The sequence below is a fragment of the Chelonia mydas genome, chromosome 3 (genome assembly GCF_015237465.2).
Source record: "Chelonia mydas isolate rCheMyd1 chromosome 3, rCheMyd1.pri.v2, whole genome shotgun sequence".
Classification (NCBI taxonomy): domain Eukaryota; kingdom Metazoa; phylum Chordata; order Testudines; family Cheloniidae; genus Chelonia; species Chelonia mydas.
Window position 1 is genome coordinate 55,056,199 of NC_057851.1, and position 26,851 is coordinate 55,083,049.

Below are 26,851 nucleotides of genomic sequence, written 5' to 3' on the forward strand. Positions count from 1 at the left end.
TAAGAGTATTAAAGTTCTGTGGAACTGCTCTAGGAATTTACACCTATTACCAAATACACACACTACAAAAATTAACAGAAGCGGTGCCAATAAACAACTACACTTCAAAAGAAATGCTCGGAAAAGCCACTTTACCTCTAACATTAGATACTTGCAACTTAATTGTCTGTTGCCCTGCACCATGTTAAGTTTGACACTAATGAAAACTGAGTATAAAATGTTACCAATCAGAATGGTAGTATTTTACACCCCTTTGCATTGGTGGAAATGACTATACAAGGTGGGAGACAATGGTGAACCAGGCCCTTAGACTCCTGTCTGCCATTTGCAGTTCCTGTCTAGAAACATTGAATAATTTCGAGCTTGAAAATATTTTTCCTGAGTTGAAGACAGAGAAACTAAAGATGAAGCACTGTTAACTCTCCAGGCATTGAGGACTGTATGAATAGGACAGTATGGCATACATAAAATTTCTGCATCTTCCATATACACATTTTAATATAGGCATTATCTTTACCACTCGAAATGTATTGATTCAGATTTTATTTGGATTATTTTATTTTATCTTCATTCCATCTGCAGAATACACCAACAAGGAAGTCCAACTCAGTCACCTCCTGCAGACACATCATTCAGCAGTCGTAGGGGAAGACAGCTTCCGCAAGTTCCAGTAAGAAGCAGCAGTGTAGAGCAAGGTATCAAATAATGAGTTTATCATAATTCAGAATCTTGGATTTCCTTCCTTACCTTATTTTACTTTGTCTTTGATAACAAAATGTTCAGTTCTTTATTTATTTCTACCTACAAAGGAAGATATTTGAATGAAAGAATAATGGTAGATTGGAAAGTATTGTAGAATTTGATTGGTTGATTGTTCTATAGTCTCCTGGCTTGGCTTGGTTTGGTTTTTGCTGTGTACCTTAAAATTTCTATTGCAAACATTCCATTATCTTAGTACATACCGACCCATGACCACAGATTTAGTTAGTGTTCAGGTCACAGAGCTCAGTGATGTTACTTCTAATACCACCTTGCTCATGTTCTGTTAAGTTGGACTTGTTGGGTGAGATTAACTGTTGTGCTTTGCTGATAGAAACTGATGAAAGTCAGATAATGTCAATCTCTTTTTTGTTCCCTGAGTCGGACAAAGGCCTACTGAACAGAGTGAAACCACCTAACATTAAAAATGTGAAAGCATGGGTCATGAACTGGTGCATGTTTAAGGGAACAAGTGGTCAAGCAAAGAGAACTTTTCCTTGTTGAACAGTGCAAAGTTGAGCTAGGTTGCTGTGAGAGGTACTGTATCCAAACAGATCAAACAAGTGTTAACATAAGTGTTTCCTTTCCCATCAACATACTGCGGCTTGAGTGTTGGTTACTATATTAAAACAAAATGGATTTTAAATATGATTTAATTTCATCCTGGGAAATATGTGTAATTCAGTTTTCTTTATTATTCAAGCAACTCTGTCAGTGCATTGACTACATCTGACAATTCAAAACTCAAATTACCAATACTGCAGATCTTTCTACTAAGCAGAAACTAATGCATGTAAGAATTTCTAATGTTTGTACTTCCTGCATTTCCTGAAATATTGTCAGACACCTCCCAAAGCAGACAGTGTTGTTCGCTTTGACTTCTTTACCAAGCTAGGTGTACCCTATACTTCTTTGCATGATAATGAATTAGTTGACTGGTTACATGAGCTTTATGGATGTGAGCCATCCTAAAAGTATCGTTACAGTACACGCTCACTGACACATGAAAATGTTTTCCTCTTCACTATATTTATTTATTGTGAATATTCAATATACTTTACTGAGTTTGACTGGTGGATTTGACTAACTCTGAATTTTATATTCAGTTCTTCCAATTATATCTCTGTAACAATGAAGGACTCTCTTCATTGTAAACTGGTGGCGAACTACATGTGCAGCTTAAATTTTTATGTTGCTCAGTGTATCTCTAAGTTCGGAGCTATAAAGAATGAAAGTATGATATGATTTCATACATTCTGTACATCATAATTCTTATGTGATTCCTGCATTTGACACAGTACATGGAAAGGATATACCTGATCTATCACTTTTATTTTGACTAAGTATTTTTCTCTAGTGGATATTCACTTATTATCATTATCACTAAATAATGTGTAAGAAATAACATACTAATTTAAATTATGTTGACAGAAATTTTAAGTGAATGCAGAACCTTGTATGAACTGTGAGACTGAAAGGAGGGAGATTGCAGTTACATAGCTAACAAGAAAAAGTTAAACAATCAAAACTGAAGCTAAAATTAGCATATGTTCAGAGGATTATTGATATTACAAGCACATATGAAGTGGAGTATTGATATTTCAAGCTGTGAATACTTATTTTTAATATTTACACTGGTGATTTATCCTCTTGCGTCATAAGTATGCAAGGGTTAGCACATCTGTTACTCTTGCTATTACTCTAGGATTGTATGTTATATCCTTCATGTCAGTGAACTGAAAATGTGGCTGGAGGCTGAAGAGAAGAATTCTTCCTTTACATACTGATTTTCTTTTCGTTGTGTGATTGGGTTGCCATTTTATTAAAGACATCTTTTCCCATGTTTTTCCTCTGTTTAACTTATGATTGTGGTTGAGAGCGAGTAGGTACCTCTTTGCAAACACACATGAAAAATGTTACTGTTTAAATGTTGTTGGGTTAAATACAGACATGATTACATATAAATTTCTCTGACACACAACTCGATGAAATGTAGGCCATAAAACAAAATACTTGCTTTAATTCATTGGATCAAATTCTGCCACCTGGTACAGCTGTCCAACCCAACCCACATCAAGCCAATTTCAGTATAAAATGGAGTAACTAAGAGTACAATTTGGACCTAATTTAGGCTTTAATCCAAAACCTATTGAAGTCAGTGGAAGATTTCCTATTAACTTTAAGTAGCATTGGATAGGTCCATAATGACTTCAATTCACAGTCAGCAGGGCTACGTGAATGTGGATGGTGGCAGGATCCAATGCAATCTGTTAATGTTGGGGGAGCTGCATTTCTGGGTTCAATATTCTTTGCATTTCCTTCAGTTGTAAATAAAGCTGTGTAGTGTTGGGAAACACTGGCATCCTGCATTGAAAGAGAATACTGTATGCTATGATATGAGTTTATGGCAGGTCATGTTAATTCTCCTGAACTAAGAAGGGTGAATAAAAATGGTTTTACAGTTAAATCCATTTTGCAGACTATAATAACCATTGTAGAAAGGTTATAGCAATATATATCTACTGTAAGTGATATAATTCATTATGATTTTGCATAGTCAGAAGACATACCAGCCTTCAGTAAACCAATTTTAGTACTGTGTAAAGCTCTTGATGTCAGAGAGGGGAATGGATATTGGAATGAGAGGTTGGTGGCGGTTTTCTTTTTTGTCTTGACAAATAATGTTATTGTGGAGCTGTTTCTTCTGTAGTAAATTATGACATCCATGCTAATACCTTTTTTACAGGATTTACACAGTATCTCAGAAATTCAGTTTTGGTCATCATTAAGTTAGGACTGAAAAAAAAAGTACCGGGTAGTTCTGATTTATTGCCCTTATCAGACAATGACTGATAAGTTAACACTCCCGGAAGCAGTTTCAATTTGAAGCTGATGGAAAACCAACTTTTGAGCAAGTTTGTCAGTTTAGAAATGCCCATAACAATAGAAATACTACATAGAAAATCCTATCGAAGAAACCTCAGAGTAAAGGATGGTGACAATCCTATTGCATCATAGAGGCAGGGTGATACCTGTGGTCAGATACAGAGGAGTTCACAGAACACAATTTTACAGGTAAGGGGAAAATTCCAGTGTAAGATATCTTTTTGTTCTGAAAACTCCAAAATGGCATAATTTAAAAAAAAAAAAAAAACTTCTAGTTCTAAATGGGGATCAGTGGCTTCATGTATTTTTTTTAAATTATCTACCAGGTTGTTTATTTAGAAGAGCTATAAGACATGCAATAGTATTTTTCAACCCATTGCAGTATGTAAAAATTTTAGCACTTGGACTCAAGGCTATGGACTTCTCTCAAGCAACAGAAATTTGAGTGAAAGTCATGATAATATTTGAGTCAAGTGTGTATATCTGTGCATTGAAATGCAAATATGGACCTTGATATGCAACTATGCCAGCTGTATCATGGCAAAGATTTCCAGACTCTCGTGATCACATGGATCTCATTGCAGGATCAAGGCCTGAGAGGTCTGCAAGTGAAAACTAGTCTCTACAGGTATCTTTACATAATTCACATTTCTAAACATCTGTAAGTATTTGCAAACAAGCTACCATGCAGTGGTCATTACCCAGACTTGTAGTATTTTGAAATATATCATTTTTCTTTCCTTGTTTTAATTGGCAATATTAAAAAAGGATATAAAAATAACATGAAGATTTTTCAACTCAGTGGTTAAATTAATGAAATTCTAAGCGCTGGCAAAGAAGAGTGTGTGCGTTCAACTTGTCACGTTGTGCTGAGCGATTGTAAAAGGCTTGAATCACTCTGTTACTACAGTACACAATGTTTAAGTGGCAAATAAAGAGTGGAGTTTCTGCATTAACTATGAATTTCTCTACTGTTGTATCATAACTTTTTATACATTTGCATAGATTTTGTGAGAGTCTGTCTGTCGTCTTTACTCAGTCCTTTCTCTATTGATAACAAGAACTGACTTAATGGGAGTTTGACCTGAGTAAGGATTTCAGGTTGAGCCCATACATTGTTATTTTGTAACTATTCACCCTTATTGTTCAAGGAAATTTATACAAGCTGGTGTTCTACAGCAGTTTTTTCCTAAGGCCGTCGTTAGCTGAAGTAGGTTGTATTCTGACAAATGAATAACTGAGAGGCATGTGGTTAAGAAAAGGTGTGTTAGAGCTTATTGAAATTTCAGAACCAATGAGACACATGGATGATTGTGCACTAATAAATTTGTTAGTCTCTAAGGTGCCACAAGTACTCCTTTTCTTTTTACGGATACAGACTAACACGGCTGCTACTCTGAAACCTGTCACGGATGATTAAAAGGATTATTGAAAAGTAGTTGCCATAATAAATACAGACAAACCAGATCACTGTCCCTGTCCTCACTCTCATTTGACTCTTGACAAAATTATTTATTTTTCATTTGGTTAACAACGTGGTTTCACATTGCATAGTTCTTATAATGATGCAGTATGATATTGGATTTAATGTTTTTTTGTTTCTTTGTTGTTTTAACATTCCTGACCTGTTGAGTTGTACCAGTTTACACTTCCATAAATAACTTTGTGCCTGACCCTTAGAAAAATCTCCCACCAGAGAAAATCAGAACAGTGCCTGAATAAATATTGCAGGAAATGACCCTGTACTAACAGACATCTAAACCATTTGGCTTGAAATTTAGATTCAGGTAGGACAGCAGCTTTTTATCCAGAAAGTGGTTACAAAAATTGTCTCGATATCTTCCTTTAAAATCAAGATAGTTCTTTTTTATACTGCTTGAGAGAAGACTATTTTCCATGTCTGAAGTAAAACAGAGGAATGTACTTAAAGACATATGAATGAATTTTCTGATAGATGATGGTATGCAATAATCAGAAATTAATTGTATTGTATATATTTTCAAGTTAACTCTTAAATAATGACTCCATCTAACCAAGGGGCCTCTTATTTGAAAAGACTTTAATACTGGTGTTAATGTGGTATGGGTACAATTTATATAAACTAGATTGAAAAAAATTGATAAAATAGACCTATAAAGATCTTCATTGCATGAAGGAAGGACATATACTGACAAGTTATTTTCATTGTTACCTGTGGACAAACAATGATAGAATTTCATATGAAAGAATAGCAATATTGTTAAATAATAAAATTGAGTTGCAACTATAGTTCTCAGTTAGAGAATACAGAATACTGTTTTCTGCAATGCTATTGCAGCCATGGGCATTTTGCTTGAGTAAGGGCTGCAGAATTGGACCCTCTCAGTTAAATTCTGCTCTGAAGTACACTGGTATAAATTCAGAGTAACTAAGAGCAGAGTATGAGCTTTCTAACAAGAGGCTAATAAAAGAAGATACTATTTCAGTTTTCAATTCCCACCTTTTAGCATTGTTTTTGTTTTGTCGTCATGTCCCTATTTTCATTTAAAATTGTTAGATGGCATTGCATATTCAGAGCCAGATTGTGGAACCTTTACTCACGCTGAGAGACACTCACTCACATGAGTAGACCCTTTGACTAAAGTCAGTGTTGCCAGCTCCCACAATTTTATCGCAAGTTTCATGGTATTTGGTGTTTTCCTTAAAGCCCTGTTTTCTCGTGTTCAGTGATTTATTCAGAATTGCAGCTTTTAATTAAAAAAATAAGTTTCTCACCCATCATTGTGGAGAAAACATGAAGTGAGTTTACCCTTGAGGCTCAGAAATCAGAAGACAAATAAACAGAATCCAAAATTTATTATTTAAAAACGTGTCTCCATTTTGGGGGGTCTGACTCATGTTTTTTGAGCACTTGGGGTTGGCACTACTACACTCAGCAGAAGAAGCAAAGACTTCACAATCTGACCATCAGTAACTTCATTGTTACTCATAGTTTTAAATAAATATTCTGCATTTATAATTTGTCATGGTTTATCATCCTGATTTTCCACATTACTTTTATGTATGCTCTGATACAGCCTATTGTATGTGCCATTGTCAAATGCAATACATTTCTTTGTCTAACTTTAAATTTGCTGATTTCTTTCTTTTGTTTCCATCATTCCATGCATTTAATTCATTGAAGAACAAGAGAATTATAACTCTTCCTCAAAAGGTAAATATTCACGTACATTTTACAAACACTTGACAACTGTGAATTTTATCTTCCTCCCCATTATTTTCCATGTTAATACGTTTCATTCAGTCATCAATGAAAATCAACTAAAAAAGTTCCATCTCAAATATCTAGCTGTTATCTGGTTTATCCCTCTTTACAACTGGAAAATTATTTGATGTGTGATCTCAAATTTCTGATTAAAATGGTGCATAGTGTATTTAACCTGAGTCCCTTGATACTATGTGCAGTAAAGTACGTGCTACTTTGGGTAGAAAGTCAGTCCAGAGGCCCAGGTTGTACCTCTCCCCAAGGTCTGCAAGTTGGCTCTGTGCATGGTTTCCATTAATCACATAATGGCATGTGGAGGCACAGAGGAACAGCCATGGCACCATCCTGTCCTCTCCTTCAAAGTCCCTGGACAATGCTTCATAAGTCTGAGGTCAGACAGGGGGAGTGGTTGGAGAGTGGAATGGACAGAGGGATGACAAACATTATCCCTCCTTCAGATGCAGGGAGATTCTGAAGAAGGATAGTACAGTTTGGGGCTGTGTTGTATATTCTTGGCATGAGGATCACCACTGCCCGAGAAGTCCTTAGTAGCACAGCTCCTGTGGCTTATTCCAAGAAGGGGAAGGGGAATCATACTTTACACCTCCCCGGGTCAGGACTATGTGGGGGCAATTCTGGCTTTTTCTGAAAGAAGGAATGATTCAAGACAAAGTCTGCTTGAGGAAACAAAGAAGAATTCAAATGAACAATATTTAACTCTGACAGTAAAACATTGCACTAAAGAAACATTAATCGTAGTGATAAACCCAAATTAGAACATCAGATTCAAGTCCTCCCAGATTCTGGAAAATTCTGATCTGAATCTAAACTTCATAGGCTGTCACCCAACCATCAGAGATCTGATCAGACTGGATATTGGATTTGAACCAGAACAGCAAATACTATCTGCTTTGAGGAAGTTTGGGTCTTAATCTGAATCCCATCTCCAAAGTTCTAGGCCATTTTGTACGAACAGTTCAGGACACAATGCTGTGCAGCAAGTTTTTAGTCTGTTCATGGTATATATTCAACTTTTATTTTTTACCACCTGAGAAAGTGCCATAAAAAGAGCAACCACTTCACTTTGTTCTGTGTTCACTTACTTGGTTTTCACAGAACATACTGTATATGGCCCAATCATTCAGTACTTATCTAGACAAAATTCCTATTTTCTTCAATGACAGTTTTATCTGGTAAGAACTCCGGCATCCATTCTCATAGAGGCATATTTTCACCATGATCTGAAAATAATTCAGTGTTAAAGGGACACTGTCTACTTTCTAAGGTCCCCATGTGCAGACAGAAGTTACATCAAAGTTTGTATGTTGTTAGCAGGCCAGCATTTCAGTATTGCTAATCCTGTGGCAAGATTGGCTTAAAAATCATGAGTTTTTTTTAAGGCTCATATTTTGGACTGTTTTCTGATTTGTAAAGACAGAGGAGGTATCATCCCATTTCTGTGTATGTATATCAGGAAATTCAACCTAAAATGAACAGTTGGAGGACCTCCTTCCTTTTTTTCTGGCTGATAGATGAGACACTTCACAATCTTCCCCTGATCGCTGGTACTGCCTTCAAAGCCCCATACCTTTAGTGGGTGTTGCCTCCTGCCTCACACTCTCTCCTTCTGCTTGTGACTGCACCTGTCCAGCTCCCACTGTAGGTTCAGTTTCCCAACTCTGCTCCTTCCCATTCTCTGGATATTGGAGCAGCCCCTGCCCAGTCAAACCCACCCCTCACACACGCGACTGCTCTTGACCAGCTCCCCTCCATACAGGAGCTCAGCAGCAGTGGGGAAATAATAGACTCCTGCAGGCTGGAGAGGGTGGTTGGACATGCTACAGGAATCACTTCTTTCCCTCTTCTGACTTCCCATAGCTTTTCTCCTCATCAGCACAACACTAAGTGAATGAGGGGGCAGGTGGGAGCTGCGTCTGCTCCTTTTTGTAACAGCTTCCGGTTGCCTCATCTGCCCCAAGGTCTGCTGCTCCCATGATGCTCTGCACAGGCTGTGCAAACAGGGCAGAAGAGATTCCACAGTAGATTGAGCAGTAGCCTTTGCTGGTGGCAGCCAGGCCTGCAGCCTAGTGTCTGTGATACAGGCTCCCAGTTGTATTCTCCGGTTGCTGTGGCCAGAAATGCAACATTATTTATAGGTCAGTCAGAAATCCAGAGCTATGAGGAGCTTCTTACAAGATCAAGAGGAGACACTATTACTGCTTTAACACCACAGGACTTGTAAAAAAAATTACAGTCATTGGTGAGAGTGATGTTTTCCGCATGCTAGAGCGGTCTTGCACTACCACAAAAAAGTTCCATAATCACAATGACTTTTTGAAGAGCACTGTTTCTCTTTCTGTCATATAAATGCAACAATATGCACTTGTGTGGAAGAAATGAGACATCTAGTGGCCAAGGAGAATGGGAATTTTTTCAACCAGTTGCAAAGAAATTCTCTCATTTTCTTATATTAACAATGTCCTGGCCAACATAGGGAGTGAGTATGGTACTGAACCTGATGTATCTAAAAAACAAAAACAAAAACCACCACCTTATTACTAGAAAGTACATTACAAATTTAGATCCACATACCTTCTGGGACCAAAATAGGCTGTATTGTTCTATAGTCCCTAAAGACACAAACAATATAATATTCTTCTTCAAACAATTAAAAGTTTTACCATGTTGGTAAATAGTAAAAATGACTTTCAATTAGTCTTAGACTCCTAAGGGCCTATGTTATTTTTGAAAATCAGATTTAACCTCTGAAGTAACTTAGGTGCTTTTTGAAAATGTTACCCTAAGGTTTAAAGGGCAAAAAATCAAAGGGGAATATTTGATATCTACTAGGTAAGTTCTACAGCTCCCAGAATCGTGTGGCCAGTCTCTGCTAGTCCTAGCTTAGGTTGAAGCAGCCTAGGGCAGTTCTACCCTATGGTCAAAAAGAACTGTACACTCACCTAAGGATTGATAAAACATGCAGCGCAGCCACAACTCCTTCCTTATCTCCTATACCACAGCCTGCAGATGGGCTAACATAGGAGCCGTTATACCAGCTCTATGCTGGTGCGATGCCAGAAACCCCATCTGTGGAGTTACGAGGTCCTTTTGACCACAGCAGCAAAGCTGGAGTGGAATTGGGCCCAAAGTTCTTAGAGCCATTCTGCCATTTTGATTCCACTATCTGTGACTTGGACTGCTATTCATGTCACACTAAGGGAGAGTTAACCTGAAGTGAATGCAGAATAGTTAAAAATAATCTTCAAATGGTTTCAGATTAGTCCATGCAGCACACTGAAGTCTTTGAGTACTGGTGTGGGTAGTAAATTTGCTTTGTGTTCATTATGTACACTCACCAGTGTTAGAGTTCCTGCATTGCTTAAATGACTCACAGCATTTATTTATAGGAGCATAAAACTGAGTGCTAATACATCAGATATTGAAAGCTTACATGCAGACTGGGGCAGAGATTGCCTTCTTGTGTGCAGGTGGATGATCCCTAGCATTTTGGGTGGTACCAGACTACAAATAATATTTAAGTTTGGAGTCGGAATAACATTTCATTCATTTTTTTCCAATGAGTGTTTGGATATACTTGCTTTAGCTCCCTCCCTTCCAGATGGTTAATTAATTATTATTCTTAGTCCTATCTGAGTAGCTGCTATTAGGACAGAAAGGGTAGCTGTATACAAAAATCTGTAATTTCATTGGGGATCCTCCCTATAATAGTTAAATTTGAATGCAAGATAACTGTATGAATCATCTGAGTCCAAAATTATCAGTTTTATTACCTTACATTCTAAAAATGTATGGAAGGCAATATAGTTTGTACAAGAAATTGAAGACTCTATAGACCTAAATTTGTCTAAAATAAACTCCTTTTTCAAATGTAAAATGAAAACCATCCAGAGAAAATGAGTGTGAACAATGACGGTTGTAAAATAGTAACTAAATACTTCATTCACTAAATTCCACAACACTTTTCAATTGAAATATTTGTAAATTATTCACCCAGCTTTCATGAGCATAAAACTGAATCTGATTTTGTTTTTCATGAATATCTTCATTACCTTCTCATTATGTTAGTTGGCTGATTGAAGAAGTCAAAGGAGAAAAAAAATATCATGCAGAATTAAAATAGTAAATTGAGGAATATTTATTTTGGGTCTGATAAACAGTGAAATTGGTATTTATTCTCCCAATACCATATTTGGGGCACTCTCATTAATGATATCCCACATTCTTAAAGGGCTAGAACAACTTTTCAATGTGCTAAATTACCCTTCAGAAATTGCCTTCTCATTGTCTATGTTCTTTCTTTTATATATACTTTCCTTCAACAATTTGAATAGGAAATTGTCTAAAATTATTCATGGATTCATAGATTTTTACTCGAGAAGCTATTATGGTTATCTGGTGTGAGCTCCTGCATAACAAAGGCCAAGTCATTTCACCCAGTGATTCTTTGCATCAACCCCATATCTTGTGGCTGAGCTAAAGCATATTTTAGAAAGATATCCTCTTTTGATTTGATTTAAAGACATCATGTGATGGAGAATTTGCCACATCTTTTGGTAAGTTGTTCCAATGGTTAACTGTTAAAAATGTGCACCTAATCCCTGGCCTTAATTTATCTACCTTCAATTTCCAGATCTTGTGATACCTTTATCTATTAACAAGTCCTGTGTTATCAGAAATCTTCTCCTCGTATGTAGGTAATTATAGACCATGGCCAAGTCACATCTTGTCATTCTCTTTGATCATTCCGCAAGATTGAACTTCCCAAGTCTGTCACTGTAAGGCAGCTTTTCCAGATCTTGAATAATTCTTTTAGCTTTTTCTGAACCCTTTCCAATTTTTCAACAACATTGAATCTGGAATACATACACTCCCTGGAATAACTGTTCCTTTTGAAGTTAGATAAATTGAGTAGTGTGTGGTTTTCAATGTATTTTGAATGTCCTAAAACTGAAGGTCTGTTTTGCAATGTATATTGAAGATTCCTAACACCTCCCTGGTGTCCTTGGCCAAAATTTCCCTTGCCCGCTAGTGTTGTTCTGTTTCCTGGATGGCTGTTAGTCTCCACCCAAGAGATGATGAAATTTCAGTATTACTGTATGTGTATAGTTTGTGGAATGTTCTTTAGCTTGGAATCTGGTGAAGGACTTGAAGCTGGCCACTCACCGCATCCTGAAATAGCAGTATCCTGTGTAGTGATGTCGTCTTTATAATAATTCACTGCTAAAATAATTGTAATTCCTCTTTCACATAAATGTGTGTGTTTTTTTAATGTTGCTCATTGCCAGGATTCCAAATCTGCAAAGTCTGCATAGTGTAGTCTGTCTATGTTGGTTATTGGTGTATGTGAAAGAGGTGCAGGAATAAAAGTGTAAGGTGGGAAATCATAAGCTAGTGATAGAAAAGAACCGCATCATCTTCTCCATACCCTGCTAATGCGATATTGCTACCTACCATATATTCCTTAGTATTTAGATAAGGTTAGGTCTCAATGCCTCACACATTGGGAAGATAACAATTTTTCATGGGAGATTGGTCGGCAATCCAGTGGGCCTTACAGTTAAATGATTCCTGATACATAACACAAATTTTCTTCAGCTACATTTCAGCCTATTACTCTCACTTCTTGATATTTACACCCATTATATAACTATAAAATACAAGTCAGTATTTCCAGGCTCCTAATCAGTTTATATCTCTTCTTTGAATTCCTTTTAATTTGTCAACACATTTCTTGCATTAGGGTTCTCTGAAATGTAAGCAGTACTAGGTATGGTCTCTTTAGCATTTGATACTGAGGAACTCTGCTGTCTCCTTGGTCAGTGATATGTGACCTGATATTTACAGTTCAAAACCCCCTTTGTTTTCTTGGTATTCACATAGCATTGCAAGATCAAATTTAGATTGTTTTGCTTTATCACATTTAGGCATATTTTTTAAAATATCTTTGCTTATATTTTTGCAAGAAGAATCTCAGTTTATTATTTCCTGCCCGTATTTCTACCCGTTTGTACTGTTTTCATGTCAGCATTGGTGTTTGCAATCCCTCAATTTAATAAAATCTGCAAATATAAATTTATATGTAGTTTACCCCCTCAAATTGTTAGAGATGTTAAATAAATCCAGACACAAACCCATCTCCGTGGCACTGCCGATTATCATTACTGGCCTTCATTAGCAGACCTCATATGATTTTCAACCTGTACTGTTCAGATTAGTTCAATTTGAAGTAATTTTAAAATAAGATGTCATGCACTATTATGTCCACATCTTTACTAAACTCCAGGTATATTGCATCTACTGCATTCTGACCATTTACTAATTTTGTAACTTGGTTAAAAACAAAATCTATTGAATTTATCTGCTATGGTATATTTTATATATGACCATACAGTTTATTGGTCGTGGTTCTGTTGTTCTATAGAGGCCCTGGGGCATTTGGAGGGCACTCCTCCAAAAATTCGTAGTTGGCATAGTCCTTTAAGGACTCTCTTAAGTTACAGCAATTCTTGGCCTGCTCTAATTTTTTCCAGGGCTGGGACTAGAGCAGTTGCAGCTTGAGAATAAGAGAGCTGTAACCAACTCCCTAATATGTCTTCATCTCTTCCGCTCCTGCACTGAGCAGATATTTGTGCCAGAAAGATTCCGGCCCACTGGGAATTTGGATTTAATTTTTGTTTTACACAAGCAATTTATACAGATACTATAAATACCACAAACTAATACTTGAGACTTGTTTTTCTTGTGATGAAAATCAAACAAGAAGTATATTTAATTTTAATTATAGCTTGTTTTGTAACAATAACAGAAGAAATATTTCCATCTTTCAAATTACTATTTATAAACCATTACAAATTATTATGATGACTTACTCTTCCACTGCATACATACCACTCTTTCTTATTCTGTATACTCAAATTAGAAGTCCAGGTATGTAGTTTTACTTCCAACATCTGACAGGATTCAATTCTGAATTTTCTCGGACACATTTAGACTACTCTGCTGTATTTGGGTCTCCCTTAGTGCAGAAGTCCACCCACCTGGTCTTGACTGCATGATCAGAGCCTTATTTGTTAATTTATCTTAATAAAAAAATGTCCAGTCATTTCTAGATAAAAATGTACATAAGCCAGGGAATGAACTGCACAATATAACTGTATGTCTTCCCTTCCACTCAGTGAGCAGCACAACACTGTGTAAAATATGGCCTAAAAATGTTAGGTAACAAAAGTTACCAAAAATAATGAAAAGAGAAAATTCTTCAGGAAATCCTTGGGATACACTGGCAGCACAGTGACCTTAACTCTTAGGGTTCAAACTGCCCTTGGATGGTTCATTTGACTTTAGGAGAAGCCAAATACTTAAACATGCAGATGCAGATTTTTTTTGTGTTAATAGACGACACATATATAATGTCTTGTGCAACACATTAAACATATGTCCTAAGGCTAATGTTTCCAAAAGAACTTAAGGGAGTTAGGTTCCAAACTTCCACTGAATTTCAGAGGGAGTTAAGAACTTAACTTGCTTAGGTACTTTTGAAAATCCCAACCCAAATCTTTCTACAGGAATATATAAGCAGTAATCTATTAATACAGTGACATTTTACTGGTATTGGTTAGTTTAAGGCTTATATTGAATTCTACTTCCTGACTTAGTGGGATAAGACTGGCAGGGCAATCGCTACACCCCAAGGTCCAAGTTGGTGAACAGATGTACCTCCTTTTCCTCTCTCCCTGCTCAGAATACATGTAGAGATCATATGTTGGCAGGGGCTGCTGCTGGAGAGCCTTGAGCATAGTCACACATTAGCTAATTCAGGTGTATATGGTAGGTACCGGAGGGGGGAACAAATTGGCCCCAGCAAACCCCTCTCCTTGTGTATTTAAGCATTCTTGGGCTCAGAACACCCATTCTTGCTACTTAAAGCTGTCTTGCCCTGTGCTTTAGTTGGTGTTGTTATTAGAGCAGGGTTATCAGGGTTTCTCTGGATATGATCCAATTGCCTTTTGAGGTTAGAAAGCATTTTTTAATCTCTTCTGGACAAGACCGGTAGAGGTATCAGGTGGGATTTTCATCCTCCTAACAGCATGCTGGAGGTATGATACGTGGGGGTAAGAAGGGTAAAAAAATAAGAGGATGAAGCAATGTATGTCAATAAATATTGTCACAAATTGTAGCCAGTGCCCAGCATGTAGAGTTTCAAAAGGCCAGCTCTTGGGGGTGAACCTAACCACGGGACCCAGGAGAGATACGAGAAGGTATTAAATCTTTGCAGCCTGGGCTCTCTCGTATCTGTACTGTCATTTCCACCTTCAGTAGGTGGTTAGTGGGACCCGACAGTGTGCTGAATCATGAACTGAGCAGGGGTATTTAGCAAAGGGAGCCTGGCTTCATTCCTTAGTGGTATGGTGAGAGGCCATTCAACCCCACACTGGACACAGTTAATGTCTGGCCATCTGGGGAGGTGGGGAGTCATTCCGTCCTTATATGTTAAAATTGATAAAGTTGAGGCCTGACATTTTAAATCCTTTCACATGACTGGCTTTATGCTTCTTCATGTCCTGAATAATGTGAATCATTGTTCTTCAGCTCTCACATAGTTTACCCAGGAAGAGCCTGAAAACCCCTTATAATAAAAGCCCTGGGCCTAGACCTGCAATCCCATTGTGAGTAGTCCACTTGACTTCATGAGTAAGGGCTTTAGAATTTTCCCATAGCCATCTGGCTAACAGCTATACATCTGAGCTATACATCTGTGGATTTTGACCTCTACAGCTGCTGAAATGCGCTATGTGAACTCTCATCAAATAAATGCAAAGGCCAAAAATAATTGTAATGCTTTTTTTTGTGGGGGAGGGGAAAATAATAAATAAATACATACATAAAGGTAGGTTTCTCCAAAGTACATTAAAATCCTGATAAATGAGTATAATATTAAGAAGAGATATAAACAATTAATGTAATTGACATTTTTAGACGTATGAACAGTTGTCTGTGAAATACTACAACCAGAACTGTCAAACTGTGCTTCCTTTTGGGGAAAGTGAATGAGAACTAACCATACAGTCCCAATGAAAGTTTCCTAGTGCAGTTCCCCTCTCCTAATATGTTATAATATTGACTTCTTGCTTGAGTCAGTGGGTGCTGATGAGACTTGGGATATGTCTACATGGCAAACAAAAGGTGTGTTCTTAACTCGATGTAGCTAACCCACGTTAGCAAACTCAGGTCAAAATAACAGTGAAGACATAGTAACTCCCATTTAACTTGGGTTAGCAGCTTGAGTTTAACCTGCTCCCCCACCCCAGGCTCTCAGTTAAAAGCCAAGGTGCTTTGTCTTTATTGCTATTTTAACCCTAGTTAGCTAACCCGAATGAAGAACACACCCTTTTTTTGCAGTGTAGAACTACCCTTAGTGTGGGACTTCTATCAGGTGTGGCTTCCACCACTGAACACAGGTTTCACAAGGGTTAAACTTGGCCCCATTGAAGTTAATGAGAGTTTTGTCATTGACTTCAGCGTAGCCAGAATTTCACCCATAAAGTTGGAGTAACACTTCTTACTTTGTGTAACTATTGCTGATGATGAGGTTAGAGGTCTGTGAGTCTAATGCTTTAAAATGTAAATTAGTGTATACTCTTAGTGCTCAAGGTTGCTAAAAAAAAAAAAAAATACCCCAAACCCCAACCCTCTGTACTTACACAAATTCTGAAAGGACATATACCATATTTCTCTTAGAAGCAGCTGTACATTAAATGTTCATGTGAACTCTGGGTTACCTAACAACTCTTTTCCAATAGACTAATTACATAACCAAGTAACATTTTTGAATCTTCACATCTGATTGAACATCCTTTCAGAACGTTGAGTTAGATGCATAACAGATATGTGTTTGTTTATGCATGGCAGACAAGCTACAAAGTACCATAGTTGTATTTTATATATGAAATATGCATTTTACACATATCCTGTTTAGGAATATAAGAATAATGAATCAGTGGGCTTAAAACCATTATCTTAAATTATGCACAAAACCAAATTTATGATACAATTTTAATTCTATTCACAATCCTCACTGGTAGTTCTCATGTAAACTTAAATAACTATCAATTCCAGGCATAAATACTGGGATTAAGATGTCAGTCCTTGGTGGCACATGCAAAATAGGTAGGGTAGTGACCTAATTTAATCCTCTCATTTCTCCCCACAGTTTATTGCAGATGCAGAATAAGAGGCCATCTTTAAAAATTTAATGTAGAGAACTCAATTTTGCCCTCAGATACCTCCATGCAACTTCCATTGAAGTCAATTGGACTTGTATTTGCATATCTGATGGTAAAACTGGACCCCTACTATTAAGGTACACATTTCCCAGCATAATTAGTAATCCAGAATATTCTGTGGGCCCAGTGTGGCATTCTGCATGTCTAGGATTTGCCAGACTGAGCCCTCCATTATGTGTGGATATTAAAGGTTACTACAACAACCTTGACTTTTGCATTTCTTGCCTTTAGAATTTAAAATTATAACTATATCAGATCATTAATGTAATTTGTTTTATTAATTTTCCCATTTTTAAAAAATAAAAGTAGAGGAAAAGGGATGTTCAAAATCGTGCCCCTGTGCATTTGCTTGTACCCAGCCAGCATATAGAGACATTCCATGGTTTACACGCTCAAGCGCAATAGATAGGTAGGTGCACAATCATTGTTTGGGCAGTTGCTCACAGTTTTGAACAGCTGACCTAATCTTCATACTGATTTCTGTATATTTCTATACTTGCAAAGCAAAAAAATGTAGGCATATATAGAACTCCAAAATAAAACAATAACACAAAGCCCGACAGCCTCAATATCTAGAGAGACAAAGTGGGTGAAGTAATATCTTTTACTGGACCAGCTTCTGTTGGTCAGAGAGACAAGCTTACACAGAGCTCTTCTGTTAGTTCACAGTGCAGACCTGTAAATACCATAGTGTATTAATTTTAAACTTAGTTGACATTCTGAATTTTATGCTTGTAAAACTGGTTTTTTTCAGTGACTTATAATTCAGTGATTTTTATTTTGATTTGTTTTGTTTTCCTTCACTGTCCTGGCTATTAACCCTCAGGGATTAATGACCTGAATTTTTTTTATTTTTAAAATTCATCAGTATTTGAGAGATGCATGTGTAAAAAAAGAAATTAACATCTTGACATCAAAAAATAAATTTATAAAGCCATGTGTAACTCAAAAGTAGGAGAAAGGACTGTGCTCAGATTTTTCCAAATTAAAAAATCATCTTTGCTGTGAGACAAATCAAGAATATTTCAGATGAAAAGGAGAAATTTTGCAGAAAATGTAAAAACTGACAGTCATAATGGAAGTCTTAGTGTAACTTTAAGTATAGTGACCACTATAAGATTATTGGGGCCTAGTTCTACCACTTGTACTCATATTATGTAGTACTATATTCTGAAAGTAATCTCACTGTTTCCAGTAGGACTGCTTGTGGAGTAAGGTGCTACTTAATGTGAGTAAGGATGGCAGAATATCTAGCCCTTTAAGAGAAATATATGTAGCAGTTAATTTCTTTTGCTTCTTTTGACTGGAGGAACCTTTCTATAGAAACAGCCACCAAATACTGAGCAAAAATAATGGAATAAATGTGTACATTCACCCAAACACACACAGAATCTTTCACATCTTCCCTCCTTTATTTTTTCAAAGGTACATTTGCAAACATATTCATTACTATCTGCTAACTACTTTCAAGGAAAGAAAAGAATGTTCTCTATAATACTACAGTTCTTAGGGTTTTTTTAAAAAAGAACAGTAAATATTACAGTGGGGAAAAGTAAAAATGCAAGAAAACATTCTTCATTATTATTATTATTATATTATTATTTCTTTGCAAAAAAAGGAATCATGGGAAAGCAAATACTATATTTCTAAGGTCCTTGAGGCACAGCAAGCAAAAATTATGCAAATTATTTTTGTATGTTTTATAGTCAGATAGAGAAAATTGTTCCTCCTTATAAATGTTTTAGTCATAGTAAACAATTACTGTGTTGGAAGATAGTGGTAGGAAATAGCTTCTTATTTAAATATTTTTAGTATTATCTGTACAGTGTATTAACACTTAGAACACAATAATAACATTTTTCACAGTCAACAAATGTGTGGTTAGAAACACATGTATGTATATTCTCTGCACCCAGAGGGCTTAACAAGTTTATAGTTCAGCCTATCAATTTAAATTCCTTTGTTCTTTTGACATCTATTACACTAGCTTGATAGTATATGGGAAATTTGGATATCTATCCATTTTCAGGTAAAGACTCTAGGCAGCTGAAGTACTTGATTTATTAATATTAGCCTTCCTCTGTTCAGTGTTTACACCCTGCTTGTTATTGTACTGTTTGTATATTTCTTTGTTTTGTTGAGATGGAAATAAGATCAAAATTGCTGCTAAACCATTTATTTCTTTAGAAGTTTTTCACCACTTTTAATAGGCTTCCATTATGTGTTTTTACAGCAAGCTTAGTAGTGGAGGAGGAAACGCGACCGATGAAAATGAAAGTGCATCGTTATAATCAGACAACAGGGTCTGGTTCTAGCCAAGAATATGAGCGTGAGCAATATACTAAGGTAAAGTTAGCAGTATTAAAACAATATTTTGTTTGGAAAGGTGAAGGAGTAACATGGCTACTTAAAATTTTATCCAATACTTAAGGATATAATGTTTAGATATTTTGAAGAAAGCTTTTTTGAATCACAGCTTTATTATATCACTTTATATTAGACTCATAGTCAGAAAAGTGTATTAGACTTCAGTTTTTGAAGTAATCTAAAATGGGTTTGCACAATACAAAATGCTTTTGCAGATGCTTGTAGAGTAACATATTTGCTTCCTAATATTGCTACAGACATAATCTTTCCTGCTTGGAAATACATGAAGGGATTTTGTTTTCACAGTATAACTCAATCATCAGTTGAGTTTTGATCTTCTTTTCTCGTTGAAATTTAAAATTTTCTTTTGAGACACAAATTTACATGATAAAAGTGTAATTGTTGCATTAAAAAGTTTAGTCCGAAGGTACCATATGGCAAATTCTGTTTATAATACATATATGTGCTTCCACAGCCATTTGACCTTTCTGCTGAATAGGTCTCAATTAGAACGCAGAAAATGACTTGTAGAGTTCTGTTATGCCTTTTACAAGCCAAGCCATAGAGGACAGAGCTGTCCACATGTGCATAATTGCTGAAGGCATTTGGCCTCCTGGAGCAGGAGCACTGAGGCAGGAAGGATGCTTCTGGAGGTCCTGGGGGAGAGGTACTTGGAGGTAGATCATATGATTCCTTTTTAGAGAGACAGTATTGTTTCTATTTAGTGTATATAAAAGACCATCAAAGGTAGGGTTACCATATTTGAACATTCAAAAAAGAGGACACTCCACGGGCGGGGGGGCGGTATTTGCTTGCGCCCCCCGGCCCTGCCCCAACTCTACCCCTTCCCCAAAGTCCCCGCCCCGGCCCCGCCTCCTCCCCTGAGCGCGCCGCATTCCCCCTCTCCCCCTCCCTCCCAGCCACGCTGGGAGCTTGGGGGAAAAAGCAGGCACTCTCTCGAGTGATCAACATTCGCTCTTTCTTGAATGATCAACTCTTCTTTGGGAAAAATAATAAAAATCCCGGATGTTTTTAGATATTTAAAAATTCCGCCTGGATGATGATTTAAGAACCAAAAAGCCAGACATGTCCAGGAAAATACGGATGTATGGTAACCCTAAAGGCAGAACCAACCACTCTGGTGCTGTACTAGAAGCATTCTAACAACAAAAGTATTGCATTGAGACTATTGCATAACAATAATTTGCTTAGTATGAGCAGCCATAGGGTGACAGTATGAAGATAAAAGCATACTGTAGGAAGTTGTAAGTGCACAGTATTACCACCATCACTACTATAAATTAGTCAAAAATCATGAATTGGCCCCCTAGACTCATGAGAATATATTTTGGGTTCCTTTTATTTGCTTTCTGGCTTTTGAGCCTTTACTGTTCACATTTTAAAGCTTTTCTTCACATGGACTAGAAACGTTTGGGTTTTTTTAAACAATGAAAGCTGGGATTTTCACTCTCACTCCAGGCACTAGTGCTTCAAGAAAAATGCCAAACCTTGCAATCCTTGCAGTAAAATCAAGTTGGCCACACTAGAATGCTTCAAGCACGTACTCCACAAGCACAGGTATCCGACTGCTAGACACATTCCCCCCACTCTCCCCAATCCTGAGAACACAGCAACTTCCAGTTAAAATTAATGGGAGCTGCTGGGTCCTTAATAATTCAAAAATCAGGCCACACACTTAGGCTCCTAAATTGCTATTTGGGTTTGAAAACGTTGGTCTTCATATAATTAAACTGGAGAGCATTTCAAATATGGGAATATTTGTATAACTGGGATATAAATTGTCATCAAAAATAGAAGAGATAAATACAAAAATTCCCAGGAAGAGGAAGATAATGTATTAGGCCACTGGTTGTCAGAATAACACAGATGCTGGTGCTATAACACTTTTTGCTGAATATTTCCAGTCAAATCACCTGAAAAAAGCCCTACTTTTTGGGTAAAAGTAAAATAGCTCATTTTATGTTGGGTTTATATTATAGATCACATGAGATAGATTCAATCAACCAGATACATGGGGGAAATACTATGTGACATGTCCCATGTGACCAAACCAATCAGTCACAAACTCAAAATACCGCATAAGCAGTAGCTTGTTAAAAATTGTGGGTATCCAGATAAAGGGAAGAGAATTCCCTTGGGCTTTTTTGGGCACTTCATTGTCAAATCATTGTTGATTCACAACTGCAAGTCAAACTTCCGTCATAGTTGGTTTGTTCTAACTACATATATACAGTTGAAGTCAGACGTTCACACTGCTCTAAACGTACCCAATTTTCATAATTTTTCAACGCAGATATTTTTCAATATAGATAGACATGTATTTCTGGAGGACAGTGAAACACTTATTAGATTATGTCTGTCTCAAAGACGATTATGTGCTTTGGTTGGCGTTTGCTGTCAGCCCTTCAAATTCCTAGATTTCCCCCCAGTATTTGTCATGGGGCTGATACACCCCGTGACTCTTTGGGGATGGGAGAGGGAGGTGCATTACAGCCCTGCAGTTGAGTTGGTAGGACTGTCCCCGGACTCGGGGCTGCATGGCCCTGTGACCTTAATCAATAGCCTGGTCCTTGCGCTCAGGGCAGGGCAGCCTAGTGGCCAGAGTCAATAGTGTAGGTGAGCTGGACCACCACCCCAGCGTGGGCGGTGGCCAGGATAGGGGGACCTGGGCCCGCCTTCTCCACCAGATCCCAACCCAGGGCCCTGTCGGTGGCGGGGTTGCCCACCACCAGCTTGGCAGGGATCCTACCAAAAGACACAGAGCTGTCTCCAGTTCTACCACCACTTCCCCGCAAAGTTTCCCTGGGTCACTTCCTACCCAGTTCTCTGCAGTTTGCCACCTCTGGGTCTCCATGGTCTCTCCCCTCTCTGCTGTGTCCCAAGCCTATGTTTTGGGGTCTGTCTCCATCTGGCTGGCCTCCACATCCTGGAGTGCAAGCATTCCTACCCCAGGTGTCAGCAGCCCAGCTCCTTCCTCACTGGCAGTCAGCCCAGATTGAGCTGCTCTGCTGCCTTTTATATCATCTCCAGCTGGAGCATGCCCAACAGAGCTGAGGGGGCATTGCCTCCTTGGCCAAGAGAGAAGGGTTAACCCCTGCTGCACCACTGTGGGGCTGGTACATCCCATCACAGTACTAATATGGGGAACTGAGGCCAAAATTAAACGCTTAGCATTTAGGTGCTAAACTAAAATAATTGTATTACATCACTGTTCGTTAAGAAGGAATGTTTAAATATAAATGATCATATCTTAAAGGAAGCATGGTGTCCATCTATTGAAGTGACAGGGTTACCTTTTCTGGGCACCTTATGTCATTACAAAGAAGCTGAGCATTTCAAGATAAAACAGTTGAAAGTAAAATGAGTAATTTGTGCTGAGCTTGAAATCCAAAATATCCTTAACATGCACCTGTTTAATGTTCCAGCTGATTAAAATCAGATATAACATCTGAGCTGATGATCTTGTGTCACCTGATCCTGATATATAGGTGGATAAAGTTTTACACTGTGACCCATTATTTGTTTTTGTTTTTTAATCTCAGTTATTTTTAACTTGTCACTACTATATTGCTCCAGTAACTTTGTCATTTTATGTGTTAAGGTCGTTATTGCATGGATACTATAATGCAATCTGTTATAAATGTTTAAGGTATAAGGTTTAACCAAGTTCATTGTTCGACCACACCAGAAAAAAGACAGGAGGTAATGGATGTCATTTAATTAGGCTGCAACTTTATTCACTTATAATATGTGGGAGTGCCCATCAGTTCCCTGCTTTTCCAGATGTAGGAGCCCCAAATCTCTTCCTCAGCTTCCTTAAAGGAGTCTAGAAACAGGAGGGAGGTCATCTCCCTGCTGATGAGATGTAGAAGCTGCAAACTCCACTTACTCAGCTCCCTTAAGAGATGCTTTCCTTCAAACTCTTTTTGGACACGTTATATCCAGTAACCATATCCCTTCTATACTGAGTACCGGCCAGGACATCTGCCGCAAGGAGGCACCAGCAAAATGCTTAGCTGCCTCCCACACCTCTGCCTGGTTCCCAGATATTCACTGATTCCTTCCTGTTTTTGTTTTTAACCAAAGTGAACCATATTTGCATCCGGTGTTTGCTCCCAAAGAGTGTACAGCACACATCAGCTGGTCCAATAGCACACCTCTGCTTCCATTCCAGCTCAGGATTGCCTTACTCTCTAGGCCCAGATGTGAACTGCTCACCAACCTAGAAGCCCTTCCCGTGTGCCCAGCATAAAATATTGTGCCTGCAGGTCCACACTACTGCTCACCTGGCCTGTTTGCATGATTCTGAAAATTAACTCTGATTTGTGTACACTTGAATGTCATTGCCTGAATTGCTGTGGCCCCTAGCCCTAGGTGGGCCACAACTATTGCACCCCCAATCAGAAAAAGTGGGAACGAAATTCTTGCACCAGTAACCCCAGCTTTGAAAGCCCCTTTTTGAAAACTGTAACAAAGCTGTGAGGAGCCTTCTATCACCATGCATAAAGAGGGGCCGTATGGGTCTCATTGCTGTATAAATTCTTAATATTCTTACTGGGCAATTCCTTGCCTCACCCCACAGATGTAGCTATATGGACTCACCTTGCCCACTTGATCAGTTTTGGAAATCCTCATGGTTTAGAAAACTGATTGCACTTCCCATTGTAAATCCTTCCACTCCAAAGTCCTTCCCAAAGTATCCCTTGCTAACCCAGGCATTAGTTCACTAACTTTAAAAGCTCCAAAAATTGCTGCCAGGAATGCAGTTTTGAACAAGGCAGCCTCCTGGCTGCTTCTGCGTATTTGATTGAGAACTTGGACCAAATCTCTAAGGGCATGTCTACACTTAAAATGCTGCATCAGTGCAGCGGCACTGATGAAGCTGCACTGCTGTAGCGCTTTAATGAAAATGCTCTAAACCGATGGGAGAGAGCTCACCAGTAGGCTTAGTTAATCCACCTCACCGAGAGGCGGTAGCTATGTTGGCAAGTTAAGTTCTCCCACCAGCATAGCGCTGTCTGTACACAGGGTTAGATCAGTATAACTACATTGCTCAGGGGTGTATATTTTTCACAACCCTGAGCGACGCAGTTATACTGTTGTAGGTTTCTAGTGTGGACCGGACCTAAGTGTTTGAACAGTGATGGGAGAACATGGATCTTTTCTAGGACCCATGTCCTGAGATTACTCTACTAAAAACCTCTGGACTAAGAAACTACCACAAGGATCCAGGTAACCCCTCATTATACTGGCAACATAAGGCTCAATGTTAGATGACACCATGTATTCCAGTACACTAGAGTAGACCATATTATTGACAGGCCTTCACTCCTCTGAAATTTCACAAAATCATTAATATTCCTGTCACAGGCCCTAAACATTATGGTTCTACTGATCTCTGTACATTCCTGAGAGCTGTCAAGGTTCCAGAGTACTACCAGCATCTGTTCTGGTTCCTGATTGCTCCCTGATGCTACTCTCTGATATTTGTCCATCTGAAATCATAAGAACATAAGAATGGCCATACTGGGTCAGACCAAAGGTCCATCCAGCCCAGTATCCTGTCTACCGACAGTGGCCAATACCAGGTGCCCCAGAGGGAGTGAATTTAACAGGTAATAATCTAGTGATCTCTCTCCTGCCATCCATCTCCACTCTCTGACAAACAGAGCCTAGGCCTTACCCATCCCAGCTAATAGCCATTAATTGACTTAACCTCCATGAATTTATCCAGTTCTCTTTTAAACCCTGTTATAGTCCTAGCCTTCACAACCTCCTCAGGCAAGGAGTTCCACAGGTTGACTGTGCACTGAGTGAAGAAGAACTTCCTTGTATTTGTTTTAAACCTGCTACCCATTAATTTCATTTGGTGACCCCTAGTTCTTATATTACGGGAACAAGTAAATAACCTTTCCTTATTCACTTTCTCCACACCACTCATGATTTTATATACTTCTATCATATTCCCCCTTAGTCTCCTCTTTCCAAGCTGAAAAGACCTAGCCTCTTTAATCTCTCCTCATATTGAACCCGTTCCAAACCCCTAATCATTTTAGTTGCCCTTTTCTGAACCTTTTCTAATGCCAGTATATCGTTTTTGAGATGAGGGGACCACATCTGTAAGCAGTATTCAAGATGTGGGCGTACCATGGATTTATATAAGGGCAATAAGATATTCTCCATTTTATTCTCTATCCCTTTTTTAATGATTCCTAACATCCTGTTTGCGTTTTTGACTGCCGCTGCACACGGCGTGGAGGTCTTCAGAGAACTATCCACGATGACTCCACGATCTTTCTCCTGATTAGTTGTAGCTAAATTAGCCCCCATCGTATTGTATATATAGCTGGGGTTATTTTTTCCAATGTGCATTACTTTACATTTATCCACATTAAATTTCATTTGCCATTTTGTTGGCCAATCACTTTTTTTTGTGAGATCTATTTGAAGTTCTTCACAGTCTGTTTTGGTCTTAACTATCTTGAGCAGTTTAGTATCATCTGCAAACTTTGCCACCTCCCTGTTTACCCCTTTCTCCAGATCATTTATGAATAAATTGAATAGGATTTGTCCTAGGACTGACCCTTGGGGAATACCACTAGTTACCCTTCTCCATTCTGAAAATTTACCATTTATTCCTACCCTTTGTTCCTTGTCTTTTAACCAGTTCTCAATCCATGAAAGGATCTTCCCTCTTATCCCATGACAACTTAATTTACGTAAGAGCCTTTGGTGAGCCTTGTCAAAGGCTTTCTGGAAATCTAAGTACATTATATCCACTGGATCCCCCTTGTCCACATGTTTGTTAACCCCCTCAAAGAACTCTAATAGATTAGTAAGACATGATCTCCCTTTACAGAAATCGTGTTGACTTTTGCACAACAATTTATGTTCTTCTATGTGTCTGACAATATTATTCTTTACTGTTGTTTCAACTAATTTGCCTAGTACTGATGTTGGACTTACCGGTCTGTAATTGCCAGGATCACCTCTGGAGCCCTTCTTAAATATTGGAATTACATTAGCTATCTTCCAGTCATTGGGTACAGTAGATGATTTAAAGGACAGGTTACAAACCACAGTTAATAGTTCCGCAATTTCACATTTGAGTTCTTTCAGAACTCTTGGGTGAATGCCATCTGGTCCCGGTGACTTGTTACTGTTAATTTTCTCAATTAATTCCAAAACCTCCTCTAGTCATACTTCAATCTGTGACAATTCCTCATATTTGTCACCTACAAAAGACGGCTCAGGTTTGGGAATCTCCCTA

General features: G+C 38.1%; 1 protein-coding gene across 49 annotated transcripts in view; it reads left to right on the forward strand.

The window, feature by feature from the left end:
- The window catches only part of RIMS1 (regulating synaptic membrane exocytosis 1), a 489,881-nt gene that overhangs the window by 359,302 nt on the left and 103,728 nt on the right, over positions 1 to 26,851 (forward strand). For 40 of the 49 annotated variants that reach the window (XM_043542468.1, XM_043542478.1, XM_043542474.1 and 37 more), the window contains 2 exons: positions 583 to 695; positions 19,427 to 19,539. In XM_043542468.1, coding sequence (XP_043398403.1) covers positions 583 to 695; positions 19,427 to 19,539 — 226 coding nt within the window. The remainder of the gene's footprint in view (positions 1 to 582; positions 696 to 19,426; positions 19,540 to 26,851) is intronic. The other 9 variants (XM_043542504.1, XM_043542505.1, XM_043542506.1 and 6 more) reach the window with 1 other exon arrangement.